This window comes from Amia ocellicauda, chromosome 6 (genome assembly GCF_036373705.1).
Source record: "Amia ocellicauda isolate fAmiCal2 chromosome 6, fAmiCal2.hap1, whole genome shotgun sequence".
NCBI lineage: Eukaryota > Metazoa > Chordata > Actinopteri > Amiiformes > Amiidae > Amia > Amia ocellicauda.
In genome coordinates, this window is record NC_089855.1 from 31,086,453 (window position 1) to 31,109,508 (window position 23,056).

At 38.9% G+C, this 23,056-nt stretch overlaps 1 protein-coding gene across 3 annotated transcripts in view; it reads left to right on the forward strand.

Moving 5' to 3' along the window:
• Positions 1 to 19,061, forward strand: part of gpr156 (G protein-coupled receptor 156) — a 48,664-nt gene extending 29,603 nt beyond the window's left edge. For all 3 annotated transcript variants that reach the window (XM_066706882.1, XM_066706883.1, XM_066706881.1), the window contains exons 6-10: positions 4,037 to 4,162; positions 4,540 to 4,635; positions 9,672 to 9,908; positions 15,646 to 15,807; positions 16,360 to 19,061. In XM_066706882.1, coding sequence (XP_066562979.1) covers positions 4,037 to 4,162; positions 4,540 to 4,635; positions 9,672 to 9,908; positions 15,646 to 15,807; positions 16,360 to 17,676 — 1,938 coding nt within the window. In that variant the 3' untranslated portion in view covers positions 17,677 to 19,061. The remainder of the gene's footprint in view (positions 1 to 4,036; positions 4,163 to 4,539; positions 4,636 to 9,671; positions 9,909 to 15,645; positions 15,808 to 16,359) is intronic.
• Positions 19,062 to 23,056: the final 3,995 nt, after the last annotated feature.

The window sequence follows — 23,056 nt, forward strand, 5'->3', positions numbered from 1 at the left end:
TCCTAATGTCATAAATCTTGCCTGACATTCACTCTGCTACCCAATAATGGAAATTGTGTGACTGGGAAGAGGGAAATGAGAGTGCATTGTTTTTTAGGGGCCAAAATGTGATAAGGGGCTCGCATCTCGTATTGTAGGGAGCGAAAATCATTAGAAAACAAATTAGGTTGTAGATAACGTCTGGGATGTGAGATGCCATAGTCAAACGCAGTTAAACAGAATACCTGCCCCCGCCCATCAGTCTTTCAGTTTTATGTCTTGTACAGAGATTTTTACATAAATGAGCTTCTTGTTAATTGTCTAAAGTGTGAGGTGTCCAAACGGGATGTTTATTATAGTATCTAGACATTTAAGTATAGTAACAAGTTTATGTATTTGTCTTCTTTGTAGTCGTAGTATGTTGTGTATATGTAGTTAGTGTATGTATAGCCATGTCACTTTGGATAAAGACGTGCTTAATTACTTAATAATAATAATAATAATAATAATAATAATAATAACATCATTACCATAATAATAACTTCAATCTTAATCTTGAAAGTTCTCAGACTCTGCAATGCAGGGGCTGGCCAGTGATGGGCCAAGAGGAGACCTCAAAGAACAATGTATTTCTCACTGTTGGTGGACCAATAAGTGGCACTGTTTCCCCTGGAGCAGAAACTCTACAGCAGAACCACAGTATGTTGAAAGGGGGCGCTGTGCTGCAGGATGGGCTTTGATTAGCATGCGATGTGTGCTGCATACAGTTTAGATGTTAAAAAGCACATGGAACTTCACACAGGCAATGTTTTCCATTGTTTTCCATCTAAAGCCCTGTTTTAGCTTTACCCGAATTAATGTTACAGGCTCCTTCATTTCACAGCCCCCTGTTACAAACAGATCTTAATCTCAATGGAATATCCTGATCAAAGCAAATTATATATAGTTATAATTCTAAATACACTATTCTCCTCTCGATGTCTGGGATTCTGTACGTGATCTAACCATTCTTCAGTTATAGTACTCCATACGTATTTTGATGTTTCTTCCTGGTGTGGAAACACATGGGCTTTTGTCATGTGACAGTTCTCACATTAGAGTCTCTATTGTTATAATGTATATATGTTATATATGTTATCTATGTAAATATGTAGCTCTGAATTGCTTCCCACTCCACCTTTTGCCAGTAGGTGACATAATTGTTCTAGGAGGTAGTATCTGAACACTTGCAGGTGTATCATAAAAATAAGATCCCCAAATACAAGCAGTCTTTACAAACAGGAATCTATTTACAATCAGGAAACAGTTATATTCTGTATATAGATGGGGGTGTGGGGTGGGGGCAGATAACTGAGCTTATAAACTAACCCGCCTAAATTATATGCACTCAATCAACCTCTGTTTTGACTTTGATTAAATTTATCATTTCATAAAAAGCAGTAACGGCAAAAGCTCCCAGTATGGGAATAATAGGGGTGGCTTCAGGTCTTACAGGCCTAATAATTACCATCTTATTTTAAAGAGCCTGTTGTAATATTACTAGTAATATTATTCTAACCTTGTCTAATCTTGTCCTGGAAACTTCCAATACTTCCAAAGATTCAGCAACACTAGCAATCTGCAGAAGGCTGCAGCTGGTACCTATATATTATATATGTTATACATGTTATACACCGATCAGCCATAACATTATGACCATCTGCCTAATATTGTGTAGGTCCCCCTTTTGCCGCCAAAACAGCCCTGACCCGTCAAGGCCTGGACTCCACTAGACCTCTGAAGGTGTGCTGTGGTATCTGGCACCAAGACGTTAGCAGCAGATCCTTTAAGTCCTGTAAGTTGCAAGGTGGGGCCTCCATGGAACGGACTTGTTTGTCCAGCACATCCCACAGATGCTCGATTGGATTGAGATCTGGGGAATTTGGAGGCCAAGTCAACACCTTGAACTCGTGATTCATCAGACCAGGCCACCTTCTTCCATTGCTCCGTGGTCCAGTTCTGATGCTTACGTGCCCATTGTAGCCACTTTCGGCAGTGGACAGGGGTCAGCATGGGCACCCTGACTGGTCTGCAGCTACGCAGCCCCATACGCAACAAACTGCGATGCACTGTGTGTTCTGACACCTTTCTATCAGAACCAGCATGAATCTTTCAGCAATTTGAGCTACAGTAGCTCGTCAGTTCACACGGGCCAGCCTTCGCTCCCCACGTTCATCAATGAGTCTTGGCCGCCCATGACCCTGTCGCCGGTTCACCGCTTTTCCTTCTTTGGACCACTTTTGATAGGTACTGACCACTGCAGGCCGGGAACACCCCACAAGAGCTGCAGTTTTGGAGACGCTCTGACCCAGTTGTCTAGCCATCACAATTTGGCCCTTGTCAATGTCGCTCAGATCCTTACGCTTGCCCATTTTTCACATCAACTTTGAGGACAAAATGTTCACTTGCTGCCTAATATATCCCACCCACTGATAACGAGATTATCAGTGTTATTCACTTCACCTGTCAGTGGTCATAATGTTATGGCTGATCAGTGTATATGTTTCAACTACAACTGTGGGTCTCTTTAAATTATGAAAACTTCAGGACCTTGTTAGTTCCGTTACATAATCGGAAGCTCAGGTGGAATGAGAACCGAAACAACCCGAGGTCCTGAAAGGCTCGATTTGTGCACCTGTCTCACATCTCTACAGCAAACAAAGACATTTCAGTGCGTTACCCTTTAAGATAGTAGCAGACCAAATGAAACAGGATTAGCTGTCACCAGAACAATTATAGACATAACATAACAGAACACAGAAATGCTTCCATTTATACAGACATAGGCACTGACCAGATCAAAATTGTGCCTTCCATGCGAATACCAAATTACACACCTGTACCTAGTCAGAGTAACACTTGTTGTTAGGCGCTGCTTTCTTCTGCCGATAAATAAAAACACTGCAATTTGTGATTCGTGGGTAGGTACATTTTTAGTTAGGTCTAGACAACAGTGTCTATTTTTTTCATGTGAGGGAAGTTCATGTACATTGTAACGTCCTCTCTGGCTCCAGCAATTTTAGCAAATGAGTGGGTTTCAATGGGAGGTTTGCAGTATCGTTACAGCACTGCCTTGATTGGTTTATGCGTGATTTAAGGGTGCAGTGAGAAACAGAAGTGGTTTGACGATGGGCCAAAGTCGATGACACTGTTATCCTCTGATAAGGAAAGGCCAAGTAATGACGACCTCTATAACTTTGTGTGTCTGCACTTTATCATTCATTGTGGACTATGGCACCTTGGCACTGTTTATACTAACCATTTCCACAGTACACAATCCCTTGTCAGGACAAATATAGATGTGGCACCACTGAAAAAGGTCAATACAGTAAACAAAACGTTGACCTATGTGCGGTTCGCAAATTACAATGATGTACCCTGTTGCATTTCGATTTATATATAATAAGCGGCTTCTAACAATTAATTAAACCACATTAGCACAAAGATTTGTACTTTGCAATTCACGGATATTTCAAAGTTTTGCTTTGGTCTAGCCCTTAGTTTGACAAGACTGGGTTGGGACGATGGGGGGCCCCAATGTAAAGAAAATATCCAAACTGTTGTATCAAAGGCATGAAAGGAACATGTCCCCATGTGTAACAAGGGAAATCGAGCACTTTTTACCCCATTGAGACTGCTAAGATTCCCTGGTGTAGATATAGCCAAATAAGAAAAGAATTGTATCACAAGATCATTCCTCAGTCTATATCAGACTCTGTTAGAGAAGGGTGGGGTGCACATTATTCTTCATATCCATATTCTTGTCAACCAGTAAGTCACCTTGGATAAAGGCCAATGAATTAAGAATAATTATTATTATTATTATAATAGTAATAATATATTAAACACCTCAGTATTGACGAAGAGTCCAGTCCAGTCTAGTCTAGAGAATCTAGTCTTCAGATTGCACTGGAGTTGGAGTTCCTACCATACCTCTAGAAAACACCTTCTGTGTTCTTTGCTGCAGCCTGCAGGCTCACAGAGGGAGGAGGTATTAATACGTGTTGATGTCTTTCAGATCATCAAAGACATCCAGTTGATGGGGCTGGTGGCTGGCCTGATACTGCTGGATATCCTGGTCTTGATAACATGGGGCTTCGCAGACCCAGTGCAGTGTATAAGATCAGTTGGTGCTTTAGTGAAGGTGAGAGAATTGGGGGATGGTTGAAGTGGCATTTCTAGGCCTTGGAGGAATTTTTCGGTTGAAATCGGAATGAATACCGACATATTTGACATTGTAGTTAAACAGCTATTGATTAATGCTCATAAACACTTAGGGTTTGGTTTCTACATGGTTTGTTGATCACATGTGTTTCCTTTCCATGCATGAGAATGAGAATGAGAAGCGCATCTGTTTAATTGGAGAACCGAACTTTGAGATTTGAGGTTTGCAGATAGTGCTCTTTATATATTTATGTATGGAAATGAGGCTAGAGAGTTGTTGCTTGTATAACTGAACGAGATAGATAGGGCAAGTGTAGTTTCTTTCTCACACCAAGTTCTTGTTCTGTATCAATTCAGATCTTCGAAAGGGGCGTCTTTTATTCTGTCTCGCAGTTGGAGTCCTGTGCTTCTCTCTACACCGACGTCTGGATTGTCCTGATCTCTGTACTGAAGGTAAACTATGAGACCATCCCATCCCATCCCCTGCTTCTTTCAATAAATAACAGTTTTGCTGAACAGCACCCTAGTTTCCCAGCATTGTAACAATGGAAATTCTTTGTTGGACCGGTTATTCTGAACATCTTGTTCCCATGCTTTAAAGTTTTACGATGCAGCTCCTAGCCAATACTTTCACCACTCTTCTCTCACCACTCTTTAATTCATAATGCAAAATAACCCCAGCCACCTGCACTCTATTTAATGTAATGTAGTTTCTCTCTCTCTGTATATATATATATATGCACACATACACTGTATAAATGTATACACATACATATACATATATACACACACACACGCACATGTACATGCACACACACACACAGTGGATTGCATAAGTATTCACCCTCCAAGAACATTTTGTAGTGTTACAATCTGGAAGTAAAATGGATTTAATTGGGATTTTCTGTCACTGATCTACACAAAGTATTTCATAATGTTGATTTGGGGGAAAAAAAAGTATGATCTTTTTTAATTAACTACAAATCTTGAATGCATTAAAGAGTCACATGATCTCAAATTAAATATGCCTGTTTCTGGAAGGCCCCAGAGTATGTCAGAGAGCATATCCAAACACCCACACCATGAAGACCAAGGAGCTTTCAAAACAAGTCCGAGACAAAGTTCTGGAAAAGCAGCAGTCAGGTTTGGGTTATAAAAAAATATCCCAAACTTTGAACATCCCCTGGAACACAGTTCCATTGGAAAAATTGGAAGGGATATGGCACAACCACGACTAGAACAGGCCGTCCACTAAAACTAAGCAACCGTGCATGGATGTCGGATTTTCAGAGAAACCACCAAGAGGCCAATAGTAACTCTGAAGGAGCTACAGAGTTCCACGGCCAGTATGGGAGAAACTGTCCATATATCAGCTATTACCTGGGTGCTCCACAAACCTGGGCTATATGGAAGAGTGGCGCAGAGAAAGCCATTGCTGAAAATCTGTGACATCAAATCCCGTTTGGGCCATTCTAGGACCCTCAGCTTCTTGTTTATATACCACTCCAGTGTAGCCATGGCTGTGTATTTAGGATAATTGTGTTTGGAAACTCCAGTCAAAGACCAGACTGAAATCCAATTGAAAATCTGTGGAAAGACTTGAAAGTTGGTGCCCATCGAACTTGAGAGAGCTTGAGTAATTTTGCAAAGAATGGGCACAATTTAGAGGAATCAGATGTGCAAAGCTTGTAGAGACTTACACAAAACGACTCACAGCTATAAATGCTATAAAGGTGGTTCTACCAAATTCTCAACGCATTTCAGTTTTTATGATTTTATGATTAATTAACTTTTGTTTCCCAATCCAAATATTTTGCACATTCAAGGTGTTGTGTATGTGTGGTGTTAATCAAATTGAATCCATTTTCATTCCAGATTGTAACATAACAAAATGTAGAAAAGTCCCTGGGGGGTGAATACTTATGCAGTCCACTGTATATCTCAGCCTATATCAATCCACTGTTGGATGAAGTCCTACCTAAGATGTTTCTACTTCCTTTGATCTATAGATTCCCTATAAATGCTTATTATTTAATTTTCCCATCTTTATTGTGGTTGTCATTTTTATCTATTGGGATGCATTCAATAGATTCCTTTGTCCATCTTTGTCTGTTCTTCTTGCAATGTGTCTGGCCTATTGCCATTTTAATATTTCCACTCTTTCAATGATGTCACATGTGTGTTTGTTCTTGGATCCATTTCTATAATTTTGTATGTCTTCTTGTTATTGCAAGTATACATCTTTCCATGCTTCTATGCAGTTTCTGTAACATTTTTCTGACCAGGTTTCATAGCCATGAATGAGCAGTAGTATGTATGTATGTATATATATATATATATATATATATATATATATATATATATATATATAAAGTATAAGGCTCACTTTACTTGAATTAATTGAATTGGCTAAATCAACTAAATTAAATTATAATGAAGTGCACAACATAAAATATAATGAAGCGTTGACGTAAGAGGAGATCAATTTGAAATTCACTGTTGTCAGGCTGTTAGTAGCTTAATTAAGTTTTTAACCCTGTCAATTCTTTTTTCTTTTTTTGGGGGGGGGAGGAGGGTTGACATTCTTTTGTTGAAAGAAATTACAGTGCCTGTATCTTTTCTATTGAATCTTTCCTGCCTGCGGATTCATCTAGGGATTGAGCATTTGAAAGGTCTTCATTTGCTCTTCTTGAAGGCTAAAAGACAGCTATGTTTTCAGCCCGTTGCAGGGTCTCCCTGGCTCTCTACAGGTGAATAAAAGTCAGATAAAGCGTAATCGAATCGGTTGTTGTACACTTTCCTTGCGAGTTCAAGATCTTAATGGGGAAAAGATTTTGTTCAGTCAACTTTTTGCTTATCCTAATAACGAGTCTCATCAAATATGTGTACAAAATATCAAAACAGGCCTAAAGGCACAATAATTTAATTAACAACTCATTTTACAATATCAAATGTATATTTTGAAGGCACACAAACAATTATAGCAAACAATAATTGCTGAGATCTCCCAATGTATGTGAAGGGAGGCGTATCTTCTGTACTTGTTGCCTGTTTCTGTTACCTCTGTGTAATATCTGTCTATATATGTCAACCAAACTGCATTGCAAAGCTTTCCTAATACATAAACAAATTAATAAATATAAACTTACTCTGAAGTTGAAGGATTGCAAATGTTTTACTTTCTATCTTCTACAAATGTTTGAAAATATACTGTTAAAATGCATAACTTAAGAGTGCCCAAGCACGCGACTCATTGTCCCTGCATCACACATTTGCGTGTTATGAGGTACCAGGGAAGGAGGAAAGCGTTTTGTACCAAATTTTGAACTGTTCCATAAGTGGAATCTTTGTTCTTTACCCCAGCGGAGTTTATTTCACTCTCCTTCCTCCTTTCTGTTCTCCCTTTTTTCAGTACCCACATTATATCCTGTGCCACCAAGTGCCACCATAGATTTAAAGACATTCACTACCAGGACGTCAATTAAGCTCTGCCAGACTCTTTATTAATCAACTCATGATGGATGTCTGGGAATGGCTGAGTGACCATCAGTTTGACGCAGTTCTAGGCTAACAGGAAACTCAGCTTTGAGTTTTTAGTTCTTAGTTTTAAGGTTGTTTTCAAAAATCAGATTTTAACCAGTTAAACTACACTTTATGATAAAAAAACATTCAGCTTCTGTTTAAGGATAGAACGCAATTTACCTGTTTAGTTCATCAATGGTTTCCTCTAAGTGAAAGATGACAGTACTTCCAGTTTAGATGGACATAAATTATAATTTTCAGATTTTTCTTTTTGTACTTAAAAAATAATAATAATTTTAGATCATATGTAGTGAAAAGTCATAGGTCAAAACAGAGTTAAATACATCATATAACAGTACAAACTGCAGTAGTACATTAACTAAAGTATTTGTGTGCCGGATAAATGAATAGAGAACTCAGAAAATCAATCAATCAATAAAATCCCTTTTGTTTTTTAAATATATATTTTAAATAGATTAATATTTATTTGCATTATTTAATTTCTATGCAACAAAATTATCTTTTGAAATTTGTTTTTTTCCCTGGAAAGTTCAACATGTTTCATAGGTTTACTAAGACCCTATAGAGTAAGGTCAACCCTAGATGGTTGGTTGTTGCTTTTGTCATTGTCATTTCTTGACAATAGAATGTCACCTGTTGTTACTAATTTGCATGATTGATGTAACATTGTTTTCCAAAATAGGCCTTGTGGCTTAGAGTTCAGAATAATGTAGCTGGCCACCTCCTTCTTTTCTTTTAAACCTTTGTTTAATGACAGCCTAAGCTTTAATTCCACCATGACTCTTGTGTCTTGTGTCTCATGTTTATTCCTATTAGACTGAAATGTTAAAGTTGATGCATTTCATGATTTGAAAGAACTGAAAAAAATGCATTTTCTATTAATTTCTACAATTAATTACAGCTTGTACTAAAACCACAAAAGCACCCTGGCTATAATTATATGTGTGTAGGAGCAGGTATTATCCTAATGAAACCCTCTTAGTGCAGTTGTCGATCCGTAATGTTTCATGATTAAGAGACATTTTTAAAAATATATATAATAAGAAATAATTAGCTTTCCTGGAAAAGCATAGTTGTGCAACATCTATTAGAGGTTTCACCAAAAAGTGTTTTTTTTTTTTTGCGAGAGAGATGAAAGTAAATGTTCCATCTGTCTGCTCATAATGAAAATGGATAGATAAAAATAGCATTTTTAACTTATTGAACAAGTGTCAGGCTATTTCTTGTTTGTATTTCTAAAGTGTTTTCAGAACCTTGACTGTTTTTCTTGTTAGTTGGGCAGATTCTTGGATGGGTTGGAATACAATACTGTCACTGACCTGTAGATTATAACAACCAGCAAAACACTAATCTTGGGACTAGTACTGTCTTGTATTGATTGGCCATTTTTCCAGAAACCTTTTTGTATCTCTAATATACTTAATACCTCAGACCTGTTTCTTCCTCCTTGGTATAAAACTGCTTTTCCCTGTCCGCATTCCTTAACCGTGACTATTACTATACTATTATTATAGGATATTTCCGATATTTTCAAAACAATTCAAGGAAAAAAGCACTGACATTTTCTGTGTTTGTCAAGTAAATTCACAAAAAAATTACTCTTTGTTTGTTTGCTTTGTTTAAAAATGGAAAACACTTTTCTACAACTTGGTTTAGGTATTTCAAAATCTACATTCAAAGAGTTTATATAAAAGGTATAAAGTATGCATTTGAAGCACCTTCAAAGACATAAACAAAATTACACAGTTAACTTACTTTGCAATCAACATTTTATCCTGTCTGTTTTAAGACTCAAGCTGTAAGTTTTCAAGTTTGTTGTGTTTTATTTTCATGTTTTATAGTAGTTGATATTTTATTTTGGTAGCGGGATTTAAATTTCTGTAATTTTCTGTTATCATTTTTCATGTTTTGTCCATCTGCTTCATACCATCTTTTTTGTCACACAGGGCAGTCTGCTTTTATATGGCACTTACCTGGCCGGCTTGACCAGCAATGTGAGCTCTCCACCAGTCAACCAATCCCTTACCATCATGGCCGCTGTCTTTCTCATCACTGTGTCTGCTGCTGTGGCCTTCCCTGTTACCCGGCTCCTCTACTCCTGGCCTAACTTGGTCTACAGCTTTATCTCAGGAGGGATTTTCATATGCACTCTGACCATCAACTGCCTTGTGTTTGTACCTCAGGTGAGAACTATCTAAGAGATTAACCATTCATGCCACTAGAGCTAACTCCATTTGTGTATTCAGTAGACCTGGGGATTTGCTTGCTGGGCAGTTCATATACTGATTAAAAGGGGTGAGAGGTGACTGGATTTTACTGCAGTGGTTCTCAACTGCGGTGCCCTGCTGTCCTGCTGGTTTGTGTGCCAACCGAGCTCTCGATTAATTCATTGGAATCTTAATTGAACTAATCATTTCCTGATTTTTCTTTTCAGCTGGCAAATCATTGGAGAATGCAAGTGCCTATCAGTTTACATGTAACTTGAAATCTCCAACTGTTTAAAATCCTTCAAGAGCTCAGAATAGGTACATTATGGGTTCACTGAATGGTTCAATTGAGTAATTGAGAGCTTGGTGTGAACAAAACACAGCAGGACAGTGCGACACTGAGGAATAGGGTTGAGCACCACCACAGTAGAAACCCATCACCTCTCACCTCTTTTAATCTGAATCAGTCTACGAACTGCACATCCCCTAACCAATTCAAAATTGGCTGACAAACTACAGGGAAGTGTGTACTATGTTAAATGTTAAATGATTGAGTAATTGGCTAAAGGGATGAATGCCCAGAATATGGGAAAGTTAGAACTGTTCTACATTTAGCAAAGAGACTAGGGTGAAGCAGTAAGCAGTAGCAAGTGTATTGAAAGAAACCTAGATTATCACTCCTTTATTAAATAGCACACTACGCTATGTGAGCTGTTAGCTGTAACTGCAATGTTTGAGGCTAAGAGAAAAGTGCTGATATGTAAACAGATGCTTGGAGTGAAGTATGCAGACATGCGTTGCTGTATTTTTATTTTAACTAGCTTTCACCTGAACGTGTAAACTACACTACATGGTCAAAAGTATGTGGACACGAGAGTTGGGAGTAACGAGTTAGTAACGTAACACGCTACTGTAATATTACTTGTCTTAATAACGAGTTAATATAATGCGTTAGAGTTTTAATTCGAGTAATAATATTAGTTATTTTCCGTATGTAATGAACAAGAGGTTTCTCGCTACATTCATCTAAATTATGTGGTGTTTAAATCGGAAGCAAGTATCAATACATTCCACAAGACTTATTTAATCATGTGCGCCATATCTATAACAAACAAACAGTCCGCACAGCATGTAATGTCTGTGCAGCGGCACCACTCGGACTGTTTGTTAATTAAAGAATAGCTTCCGGGTACTGGGAAAAGAATCACATGCCTTGCGCGCATGCGTGCTTGAGTACGTTCTGCTGTCGTCAGACACACAGATCTGAACTGTAAGGTAAGTGTTATTATGAAACCCAGGCTGTATTTGAAACCGCATACTCCCACATTACACATACTACATACCAAATTTACATTTAAACATGACTGAAATATTATGTATGTAGTACATACAGTGAGGGAAAAAAGTATTTGATCCCCTGCTGATTTTGTACGTTTGCCCACTGACAAAGAAATGATCAGTCTATAATTTTAATGGTAGGTGTATTTTAACAGTGAGAGACAGAATAACAATAAAAAAATCCAGAAAAACACATTTCAAAAAAGTTATAAATTGATTTGCATGTTAATGAGTGAAATAAGTATTTGACCCCTTCAACTTAGTATTTGGTGGCAAAACCCTTGTTGGCAATCACTGAGGTCAGATGTTTCTTGTAGTTGGTCACCAGGTTTGCACACATCTCAGGAGGGATTTTGTCCCACTCCTCTTTGCAGATCCTCTCCAAGTCATTAAGGTTGCAAGGCTGACGTTTGGCAACTCGAACCTTCAGCTCCCTCCACAGATTTTCTATGGGATTAAGGTCTGGAGACTGGCTAGGCCACTCCAGGACCTTAATGTGCTTCTTCTTGAGCCACTCCTTTGTTGCCTTGGCTGTGTGTTTTGGGTCAATGTCATGCTGGAATACCCATCCACGACCCATTTTCAATGCCCTGGCTGAGGGAAGGAGGTTCTCACCCAAGATTTGACGGTACATGGCCCCGTCCATCGTCCCTTTGATGCGGTGCAGTTGTCCTGTCCCCTTACCAGAAAAACACCCCCAAAGCATAATGTTTCCACCTCCATGTTTAACGGTGGGGATGGTGTTCTTGGGGTCATTCCTCCTCCTCCAAACACGGCGAGTTGAGTTTATGCCAAAGAGCTCGATTTTGGTTTCATCTGACCACAACACTTTCACCCAGTTCTCCTCTGAATCATTCAGATGTTCATTGGCAAACTTCAGACGGGCCTGTACATGTGCTTTCTTGAGCAGGGGGACCTTGCGGGCGCTGCAGGATTTCAGTCCTTCACGGCGTAGTGTGTTACCAATTGTTTTCTTGGTGACTATGGTCCCAGCTGCCTTGAGATCATTAACAAGATCCTCCCGTGTAGTTCTGGGCTGATTCCTCACCGTTCTCATGATCATTGAAACTCCACAAGGTGAGATCTTGCATGGAGCCCCAGACTGAGGGAGACTGACAGTTATTTTGTGTTTCTTCCATTTGCGAATAATTGCACCAACTGTTGTCACCTTCTCACCAAGCTGCTTGGCGATGGTCTTGTAGCCCATTCCAGCCTTGTGTAGGTCTACAATCTTGTCCCTGACATCCTTGGACAGCTCTTTGGTCTTGGCCATGGTGGAGAGTTTGGAATCTGATTGATTGATTGCTTCTGTGGACAGGTGTCTTTTATACAGGTAACGAGCTGAGATTAGGAGCACTCCCTTTAAGAGAGTGCTCCTAATCTCAGCTCGTTACCTGTATAAAAGACACCTGGGAGCCAGAAATCTTGCTGATTGATAGGGGATCAAATACTTATTTCCCTCATTAACATGCAAATCAATTTATAACTTTTATGAAATGCGTTTTTCTGGATTTTTACTGTTGTTATTCTGTCTTTCACTGTTAAAATACACCTACCGTTAAAATTATAGACTGATCATTTCTTTGTCAGTGGGCAAACGTACAAAATCAGCAGGGGATCAAATACTTTTTTCCCTCACTGTATAGTATGGGTAGAATGCGGTTCTGAATACAGCCCTACTCCTTCTCCGGGCAAGACATGCCCACACACGATTCAAAATGCTGGCATTGGTCGTTGGAGTAACTGTCAATCATGTTTTATGCAGCCAATCACTTTTCAGGACATTATTGTCAATCTTTTATTTAACACAACCAGTTACTTGCAGAAGACACTTGTCAGTCTTTTGATGTGGTCAATTGTCTTCTTCATTTATAAAAGAAAGTTGGGATTCAAAAACTTTTCATTCAAGCTTCATGTAGTTTAATACAGACAACAGTGAACATAAGCCTTTTCTAAGATTTCTGCTTTTTTATTTCCTGGTATGGGTTAGAGATGTCATGTTTAATTTCTACATTGATATATATTGAAAGGTTATTTCAATTAAAGTAAATGATTAAGTGCGCTGAGTTTTGCAAATGGTTATAATGAAGCTCAATTTGTATTTACTGTTTTAATTGTTATGCAGTTTATAGCAGACTACCGCCATATTACTTTGTTTTCTATTTTTGCCGAGCCTTTGTAATGACTTTGATGATTAATAAAACATGTGTGGAAGTAAGATAATATCGTCCAGCCAGATTCATTCACAGTTTTCTACACTTCTGACCCGAGAACTAAGGTTACCCATGGTTTAAGTTTATTTTTGGCACACATTTAAAACACACATTACCAGAACATGGAGATTAGTCACATTGTTTTGCAGGGCACAAGGAAGGAATGTAGCAAGTAATATATATAATGAGTATTATAACGCGCTACATTATGAATTAACTAATATTACTACTTTTTTCTCAAATGAGTAATGACTAATATATTACGTTTTATCAGTAACTGACCCCAACACTGGTGGACACCTGCTCTTCGAACAACACATTCCAAATTCTTGGGCATTAATATGGAGTTGATCCCCCCTGCTATAACAGCCTCCACTCTTCTGTGAAGGCTTTCCACTAGATGTTGGGGATTTGCTTCCATTCAGCCACAAGAGCATAAGTTAGGTTGGGCACTGATGTTGGGCAATCAGGCCTGGCTCACAGTCGGCGTTCCAAAGGTGTTCGATGGGGTTGAGGTCAGGGCTCTGTGCAGGCCAATCACGTTGTTCCACACCGATCTCAACAAACCACAGTGGGGCAGAAATTTGACACTGACTTGTTGGAAAGGTGGCCTCCTATGAGGGTGCCACGTTGAAAGTCAATGAGCTCTTCCATACAGCCCATTCTACTACCAATATTTGTCTATGGAGATTGCCTGGCTGTGTGCTTGATTTTATACATCTGTCAGCATGGGTGTGGCTGAAACATACAAATCCATTCATTAGAAGGGGTGTCCAAATACTCTTGGCTATGTAGTAACATCTGCCGAGTTACTCCAATTACCATTCCTATACTACAATAAGCGTTTCCATAGACCATGCCATTTTTTCCTCTTGATTTTTTCTTCCTGCTTTTGCTATAACTGCCTGATTTCACAGATGGCTGACCTCCCCCCCCCCCCCCACTGTCTCTCCTCCTGTGACAGAACCATTGCTGGTACTCTTTAACTTGCACATTTTTATTCTCAATCTGAAGAAGGAACTGCTTTATTCGATCTCACTTGAGGAGTCCCTCATACATTAATTATTGTGGTGGGCCATTTTGAACCCAGGCCAGCTATCATTAATCATCCTGAGAACCAAGCCGAGTTATTTTCGCGGCAAAGGAATACCTAATGCAAAGCTAGGTTGTGGCTGCATCATTCATTCATTGTGTATGTGTTTCACGTGCCCTGGTTCGGGCCTTGTGATTAATACAGAGGAATGTGATTCGAAGCTGGAATGCTGCTGTCAATGGCAATCTTGGAGAAGGGCTCTCAGCTGATGAGGTGAAACACAGTCACAAAGCAGCAGAGTTAACGAAAGGAGGTCTAGGGGATAAGGAATGAAAAGAAAGAAAGCTCATGTAACCAGAGAGAGTGTTGGCTGGCAATTAATGCAATGGAACAGAAACGATCGTTTTTGTGGGGGGGTTAGGAGCTAGAGTGGTCTTACAGAGTAGTGGAATCCACCATTTCATAAAGCCCATATCCCTCCTGCTTTTAGAGGGAACACTTTCAAGAGGCACTGAAGACATTACTCCTGATCAGACCTGTACCTGTAATACAGCAGCCTAATCTCCTGGGCTGTTCAGCACTCTTGCTCTTATGCACTTTATTTTTTATTATTTTTAATTAAACTTTGTTCCTTCATGCTCCTGAGTAATGCTATAGTTATGTATTGTAAGCACTTCTATAATTGTACTGCAATTTCTCCTATGCCTTCCCCACCCTTTAGCACTTGCCTGGGGTTGAACTGTATTATGTCTACACTTGTTAGCTAATTTGAACTAGGATCTATGCTTAGTGTATTTTGTGTTTTCTATTGATTGTATTTCACTGCCCTTTGTAATGCTTTGAAATGTCTTCTTGTAAAGTCTCCACAAGAAACAAGAGCATCTGATAATAAATAAATAATAATAATTGTAAACGTGGAAATTATGGTTCTTCCAAAAAAGAACCATAAGAAACAAATTGGCAAACAGAATGCAATGAAACTGAGCAGGATGGAAACATATTTGGTAGAAAGTAGGATGCCGCCATGAAACACCACGATACTCAATGATTAAATTGTTCTAGTAACAAAGATCCAACGTTTGGATCTCTTCATTGACCAACCATGATTGTGATTTGGTTCCCTGAGCAGCTGATGCAGTGGAAGCAGTTTGAAGATGAGCTGAACCAGACTCAGGCTCAGATGGCAAAATACTTCAGCAGCCCAAGCAAGAGCATTCGCTCCATGTACAGTGAAGATGAGATTTACTACCTCCTGGGGGAGAACAGCTCCATGAAACAGCTTCTAACAGAGGTAAGGAGCAAAGGATCAGAGGGTCCCTTTTGTCCAATGAGACTCAGGATTCAGATCACACCCAATCACATGATGTAAGGGGAGACAGAGAAAGAGCTTGGAAAAGTACTGACTTGTTTGACCATTTTCTGAGGCACACATCACATTTCTTTCATAGCAGGAGGTCGCATAACTTTTGTTTCAGGGGTCTTTTGTTATTGATGCAAGCAAGCAGGACCTACACTCAACTGTTCTGTTTCTGCATGCCTAATTGTCTGTAAATAAGTGTTGCACCCCAGCTTTTGTCTTAATGCAAATCTGGTCCCCAACCTGACTGCAAGTGAGGGCTACTCCCAACCATTGTGTTTAATATAGGAAAGTTCATTCAGTTCTGGCTGTAGCTTGAAGTATCAAAGTCATTCAAAGGGTTCCATGAAGTTGTGTGCCTCAAGACAATTTCAGTGTTCATTTCCTCAGCTGTGTCATTTCCTCATTTCCCATTACAGCGACTGATTCTCCTGACCGCCGTCTGCGAGGGTGTTGACTTGTACTTGTTTTTTTCTCCTTTCTTAGAAAAACGCTGTGATCGACAGCTTACAAGAGCAAGTGAACAGTGCCAAAGACAAGCTTATGAGACTGATGTCGGCACACAGCAACAGCGAGGACGATGAGTTCAACTCCGCGGTCATCCTGAATTCGGCCTCCACTCAGGTGACAGAGGTGAAACTGGAAGCCTCTTGGCAAGGGCTCGATTGCATGCAGGTGATAATGCAGCCACCTCCCTCCACAGACACAGCCTGCATCCCAGGTAGTGTGAGCCATTCACAGAAGGAACTAGAATTTTCTTCCGATTCTGTGAAAAATACAAAGCAGCCATTGAACAATGACTCAGCTCGTGAAAAGCAAAATTCCAACACAGGTGGTGCTGAAGATATGCAAGAGCAACCTCAGGCTGTTAGTCTGCCAAACAACATTACAGAAACTGAATCACGGCCCTCCTGTGACTTAAGCCCTGCCTTGCTTGTTCAATCCAGTACCACACTTGCAGAAAACTCTGGCTCTCTCAAGGATGAGTCGTTGGCCAACAAGCACAACTACGTCAGCAGTGAAAAGCTGCAGGAGATCCTCCAGGACCTTAGCATAGATGCCGTCAGCTCCCTGAGGTCACCGAACCGGGTCAGAAAAGCTCCAGTTTCTGCAAAGGCCCAAATCCAGTATTACTATTCAAGTATTTCTCCATATATCATGAGGAAAAGGAGACCCCCTTTCAATTCTGCCAGAGGTGGACCCCCTCGATATTGCTTTCCAGGGTCTGTACCCTTATGTCCAGGTCCTGCCATGAGTGGAGATCTCATCGGAACTTGTGGAAGCAATGATGCAACTCCTGAACTCGGAAGCAACACTCTGCCAGTGCAAAATCCCAATTCAAACGTTGTAAACCATTCGTTGATCACCGTCAGCGACGAAGGAGAACCCTCCTCCCATGACTCAAAGACTCTACCTCCCAGATGTGCTAAACACAAAACCAGGCACGGCAACTGTGACCTGCACATAGGATCTGCGCAGGCCCGGAGGTGTAGCATTACCCCTTTTTCAGAGTTCCACTCTCCCCACTTTCCCTCGGAAAAGGAGAACTCGCACGCAGACCAGGAGCGCTATCCGTACGATTATTCAGACACGGACTCCAGTAGCTCTGACGAGAATTATTGCTATTACCACCGGCCATACTGCAGCACCTGTTTACAGAGGCCATACGATTCCACCGAGAGCACCAGCTCTGAAACCTCAGACAGTGAGTTTGCTGCACTTCCAAATCGCTGGCGTAGGCCGCACAGTAAGAATCACCCAGTGGTCAATTTTAAAGAAGACCTAAAACCCACATTTGTATGAAAAGCTTTCTAGTTTGGCAACGTCAGACGGTGAAAAATGGTTCCTGGATTTTGGCCTGAAGTGGCCTGAAGTTAACCACGTTAATCCATAAACCTCCTTTGTATTTTGTCACTTTGGCAATGAAAATGATGACATTTCATTATATTTACCTTCTAATTAGTTTAATTTTTTTTTACTGCTGCCCCGATGAGATTAGAATTGTTTTGTGTTTCTCAGGATTATGCTGTTAGGTTGATGCTCCAGTCCTTTAATAAAATGTTGAATGTTTGCCTCTTTATCTGACACATCACAAACCCTTTCAATTATGTATAAGGTCTGAAGGGATTTACAATTTACATGGTCTGATCCTTTACTATTACATTATTCAGGAAGACGCACCTTAATGTGCATTTCAGTCTAGAAGGAGGAGCTCTGTCTGAATTTATATAATAATCTACTATCTTCCATTAGAGCTGTTTATACCATCAGTTGTTATAAAATTGTATATTGATGATTACATATCCCTTTATGTATTGTTTACTTTGGTAAAAAGCTAAGAACGTATTGTTCAAAAACATATTCAAATTCCCTATACCCTTTGATTCAATCCTACGTTTTAAGAATAAAACCATTCTTTTTTTACTATATAGAAATTATTTTTGTGAAGTCACTAATTCAGTATGAGATTTTCATCTTCCCTGTGCAAATCATGCACTTTTCCACTGTGGTTTAGGAGCCAGCTAAATTAAGCTTGAAATGTTTATGACAGTTCTCCAGCTGGACAGAAGCAAATAAAACATTTATTTTAGCTAGTAGCAGCAATATGATACCAAACGCATCAACTCAGCCTCGAATAATCAATGTGGTATCTCCTTTAAGTATGAGTAAGCCACTTATTGACACCACTGTAATTTTAGAGATGTTTCCAAAGAAACAAAACGATTAGCCTTTCCTTTTATCTGGTGTACTTCAGATAAGTGCTAAAATAGTTTTCCAATTAGAGGAACTGAAGAAGTTCTGTAAAGCGATTGACCATGAAGTGGTTTAACACAAACTTCAACAAAATGTCTCCCTCAATGGCAGCTTTATGTTCACCATAGATATTTCTTGTGTGTACCCAGCTGAAAACTACCATCATTTATAACTGGCATTTTTGTTTTTTATTCAATGTGGCACTAACTTCTTGTTAAGTTATGTATATTGTCATTAATGTAAAAAAATGTTTATTTGTGCTTAATTGAGAGGATTTAATTTATATCTAGCATTATCTTTTTCGTTTTTTGCCTACATTGTTTGATTTGTTGTTGTTGTTTGTTTTCTTTGTGTCCTATAATATGTTATAATATGAATTTTGCATTATAAAGTATCATGTGTTTGTTTGTTGGTTGGTTTAAACTGTAAATAAAAGCTTTTTCTACAGTTTGTGCTTCCTTATCTGCTATGGACTACAACAGAACATACAGACATAAGTGTCTCCTGCAGCTGTTCAACATACAGGATTTAGTTTTATCTTTTTTCTAAATAGGGTGACCATATGGGTTGATAGCCAGCAAAATTCCCTGAAATGTATTAGGTTTTAAATTAAGCATTATACCATTATACCATACTTCCTGAAAAGGAATATTATCCTGTAATCACCCAACACATTCGTTACTAATCAGGTAAAATAAGATAAATGGTTGTTTCGATTAATAGAACACTGGATATAAAATGTAATGTGCAAATTATGTTCCAAATCATTCACACAGATTCAGTTGTTCATTCAGTCTGATTGGTTGCAGTAATAGTGTAACAGCTGATCTGCTTTTATCTGTTTGCTCTGCACTGTAATGGAGTGCTAATATTCTTGCCAAAGGTATATGGCTTCATTTTCATGTGAATGGCCTGTTTCGAAGGGTCCCGGTCACCATACTGCCCCATGGTTCCACAGTTTATAAATTAGTGATGGACCCTTGTTACCACTGTTACGGGTCCTGCTCTCAAGTTCTGGTGATTCCAGACAGAATTGTGTTTCTGCAAGTTGCACTTGGTGAGAAAATGATCCAACAGATGATGATTAGGTATTAATTATTAAAAATATGCCTTTGTTTGTCTGTATTGTCTCCGAACTGATATCTGTCCCTTGTTTGGCATAAGCATTAGGTAACTTAATGCACATGGCACTGCATGCGCCCTTATTCTTGGAAATGCATTCTTAATTCAGACACTGCTGGTTGTGTAAGAAGCCAGTTCTGTTCATTTTATCAGTGCAGCAGGACAGTTGGAAAATTCAATTTCAGAGGGAAGAGAGAATTGCATTTTTTCTTGTTGTCGTTTCTGTTTGATAAGCTTTGGAGCTGCTTTCTTCTGTATTCACTGGGGAACAAACTCTGATCCTTATGAAACCTGTAGCCCCAACCTGACAATAATGGATGTTAATGTTTAATTAAATGTGTTGTCCTAAGCAGGCAGCATCTGTTAGAAACATTAATATCATTTCAGACTTGCTGACTCACTTAATTACATTTGCAAAAGTTATCCTATTCCCATATAAACTAACTTTACCATCACTAAACATGAATTTATAATTAGTATAGCGCCCCCTTAACAATATGTTGCCCCAGAGCACTTTGCATTGAAAAAGGAAAAAAAAACAAAAGCCATTAAGCAGGCAAGGAGAGAAAAATGAAAAAGCTCCTACTGTATAGGAGCTAGAGAGGGTGAGTAAGAGAGAGAGAGAGAGAGAGAGAGGGAGAGGGAGAGGAGGGACAATAGATATATATAACAGAATGACCGAATAGAAGCTATTGTAATTAAGACAGTATAATTAATGCTAGTATAATTCTAGAAATATTTCCGGTCTTCAAGTCCCACAACATGTTGCTATGGTTATTCATTTTTGGCTTCATTTCTATGCTTTTTTTAGGTGACATTTCCAATTAATAGAGTTTTTTCTTCTCAGTTTATTCCTGTATAGATTTCACCATCTACTTCTTATACAGCATGCTTCATTGCAATCTTGTATCAGCAGGCGGTTATTGATTGTGAGGCAGTGCCGGGTACAAAGAGCCCTGGTCTGCCATGTTGTCAAGACAAGGGAAATGGTACAGTATGTGTAACTCGCAGGGAACAGGTTGTCTTCTACTCTGCCCCATACGGACCCTCCTCTTTCAAGCCCCTGAACCTTGTAGTCCCCCGAGTACCAGTCGTGACCTTTTCACCAAACCACACTTCCTGCGTATGGCTTATCCCTCCTCCCTCACACCGGAGAGCTGCCCTCTTTTCACAATGGAACACATGCTTTCCCCAGGATACATATCTGTAGATGAAAACACTTTTATAATAAATACATCAAGCTTAGTTCGGCTTGGTTGGGCCTGGGAAAAATGAGCTTTCAGGATCGACTGCATCTTGCCGCTCTCCGTTCCCCGCATGATAAATGGTCTTGTGACACTTTGTTTATGCAAAACGAAGTGGAGAACAGAGAGGGGAAATAGGTTGTTTTGCAATGGAGTTGGGCATGTAGGGCGTAAAAGGGCTGTGATTATTTGTGCGCATGTTTGAGTATAATTTAGGATACGTAGGATTTAACAGCCAGGATTCCCAAATACATCCATTGAGATGATTTATTTAGGTTTTTATTGCTGTATACAAAAAATCTTCATTCAACCTTCAATCATATTCAGTGGGAAGGTGAAAAATACATCTGTTATGTCCCTACAGCGCAATCTATAAATTCTGTGTCTATCTGTCTGTCTATCTATCTGTAGTTGAATTAACCTAAAGACAAGACAATAGCTGTAATACAACTCCAAGAAACTAATAATTAAAGTAGCTATATACACACTAATGATTGTTTATAGACAAAACAGAATTAACAACATTAAACCATTAACAATATAACGAATATAAAGAAAATAAATGTATGTAAATGTATTACATGTCTCTCTGTCTGTCCATCTTTCTATCTGCCTAGCAGTCTGTTAAGACAAGTAGATGGACCGATATGGACATGTATTTGTGCCTTGCAAATATAACTGTAGGGAAACCGCAGGCTCATCAGTAAAGCATTCTTTAAACAATTCAATGTGAGACTTTGTCATTACTTCTGTGATTTATCTTTAATGCTGACCCAGGCGCTTTCAACAAGCATTGATTTCTTCACATTTTCTTTTTTTATTATTGTTGCTGGGTATTGGTGTATGTGTGTGTAATAAACCTGTAAAACTGTAACCAAAAAATGAGCTTCCCAGTCAACTGTTTTGGGTGAGGGGTATTTGAACAGGGCTTGTGATTTTGCTCAAGCCTCCAAGCTAACTTGATGTGCTCTAATCAATCTCTATTTATAAAGCAGTACCAATTATGTGCCAGAGACCAAGCCTAAATTAAACTGAGTATTGCACAGCTGTGGCACTATCTATATCTCAAAATAAGTCTGTAGTGGGAAAATTTACTTTTATATTTTTGTATACTGTTCATGGCTTCATGTTCTTAATTCCATTTTGTCTATAAAGCAATCAATTTGTATTTACTCCATCCTGGAGGCTACTTTAATTATTAATTTCTTGGATTGTATACAGCTATTGTCTTTAGGTTAATTCAATCAACTTGTGTCTTTAGGATATTCAATCAACTTAAACCGTAAAGGTTGCGTTTTTTGGGACACAGATATATGTTTGAGGACTTAAAACAATGTCTTTGATAACATCTGCTGACTGAAGACCGCTGACTAGCACCAATCAATACAGGAAATACAAGAACAACAGTAATAAACTCAGGTCTGTGTTAATTATTATGCATGTGGTAAATTATTTTGTACAACTGTATTTTAATTAGATGTAATCACTTCTGATAGATAAAGTCCCTAAAAGTCCCAAAATCAATAGCCTAGACAATAAATGACAAGTCTTCCAAAATTTCACACTTGTATTCTACTGTTAATATAATAATACCAATTCATTTATGTGTAATAATGAGGTTTAGCTAATTACATTTTGCCTGTATTAGGTCTAACGGACAAGCATCTCATTTATAAGCCTCTATTTTTTGGTCTTGACAAAACCTTTACAACTTCTTTGATAATTGTTTATTTTTATTTTTCTGCCAAAGAAGTTACAAGAGTTCAAGAAATGCCTTTACGAATGTTATACCTTAAATTAAAACATGTTTTCTTCACCCACACAACAACAAATAAAAAAGCTTAAGGCTCTTCCTTGGAAGCCCAGATGGAAGGTTTATCTTTAAAATGTTATTCAGCAGGTTAGTCAATTTATATATAAAAAATAAAATAAAAAATTCCTTGGGACAGAAACAACTGTATCCACAAAGCATAACAATTAGAGGGAAACTCTATAAGCTTTTGGCTTAGGAAGAGGAGGGGGAAAAAGCCATGCACACACATGTGCACGTCCACAGGCCTAGG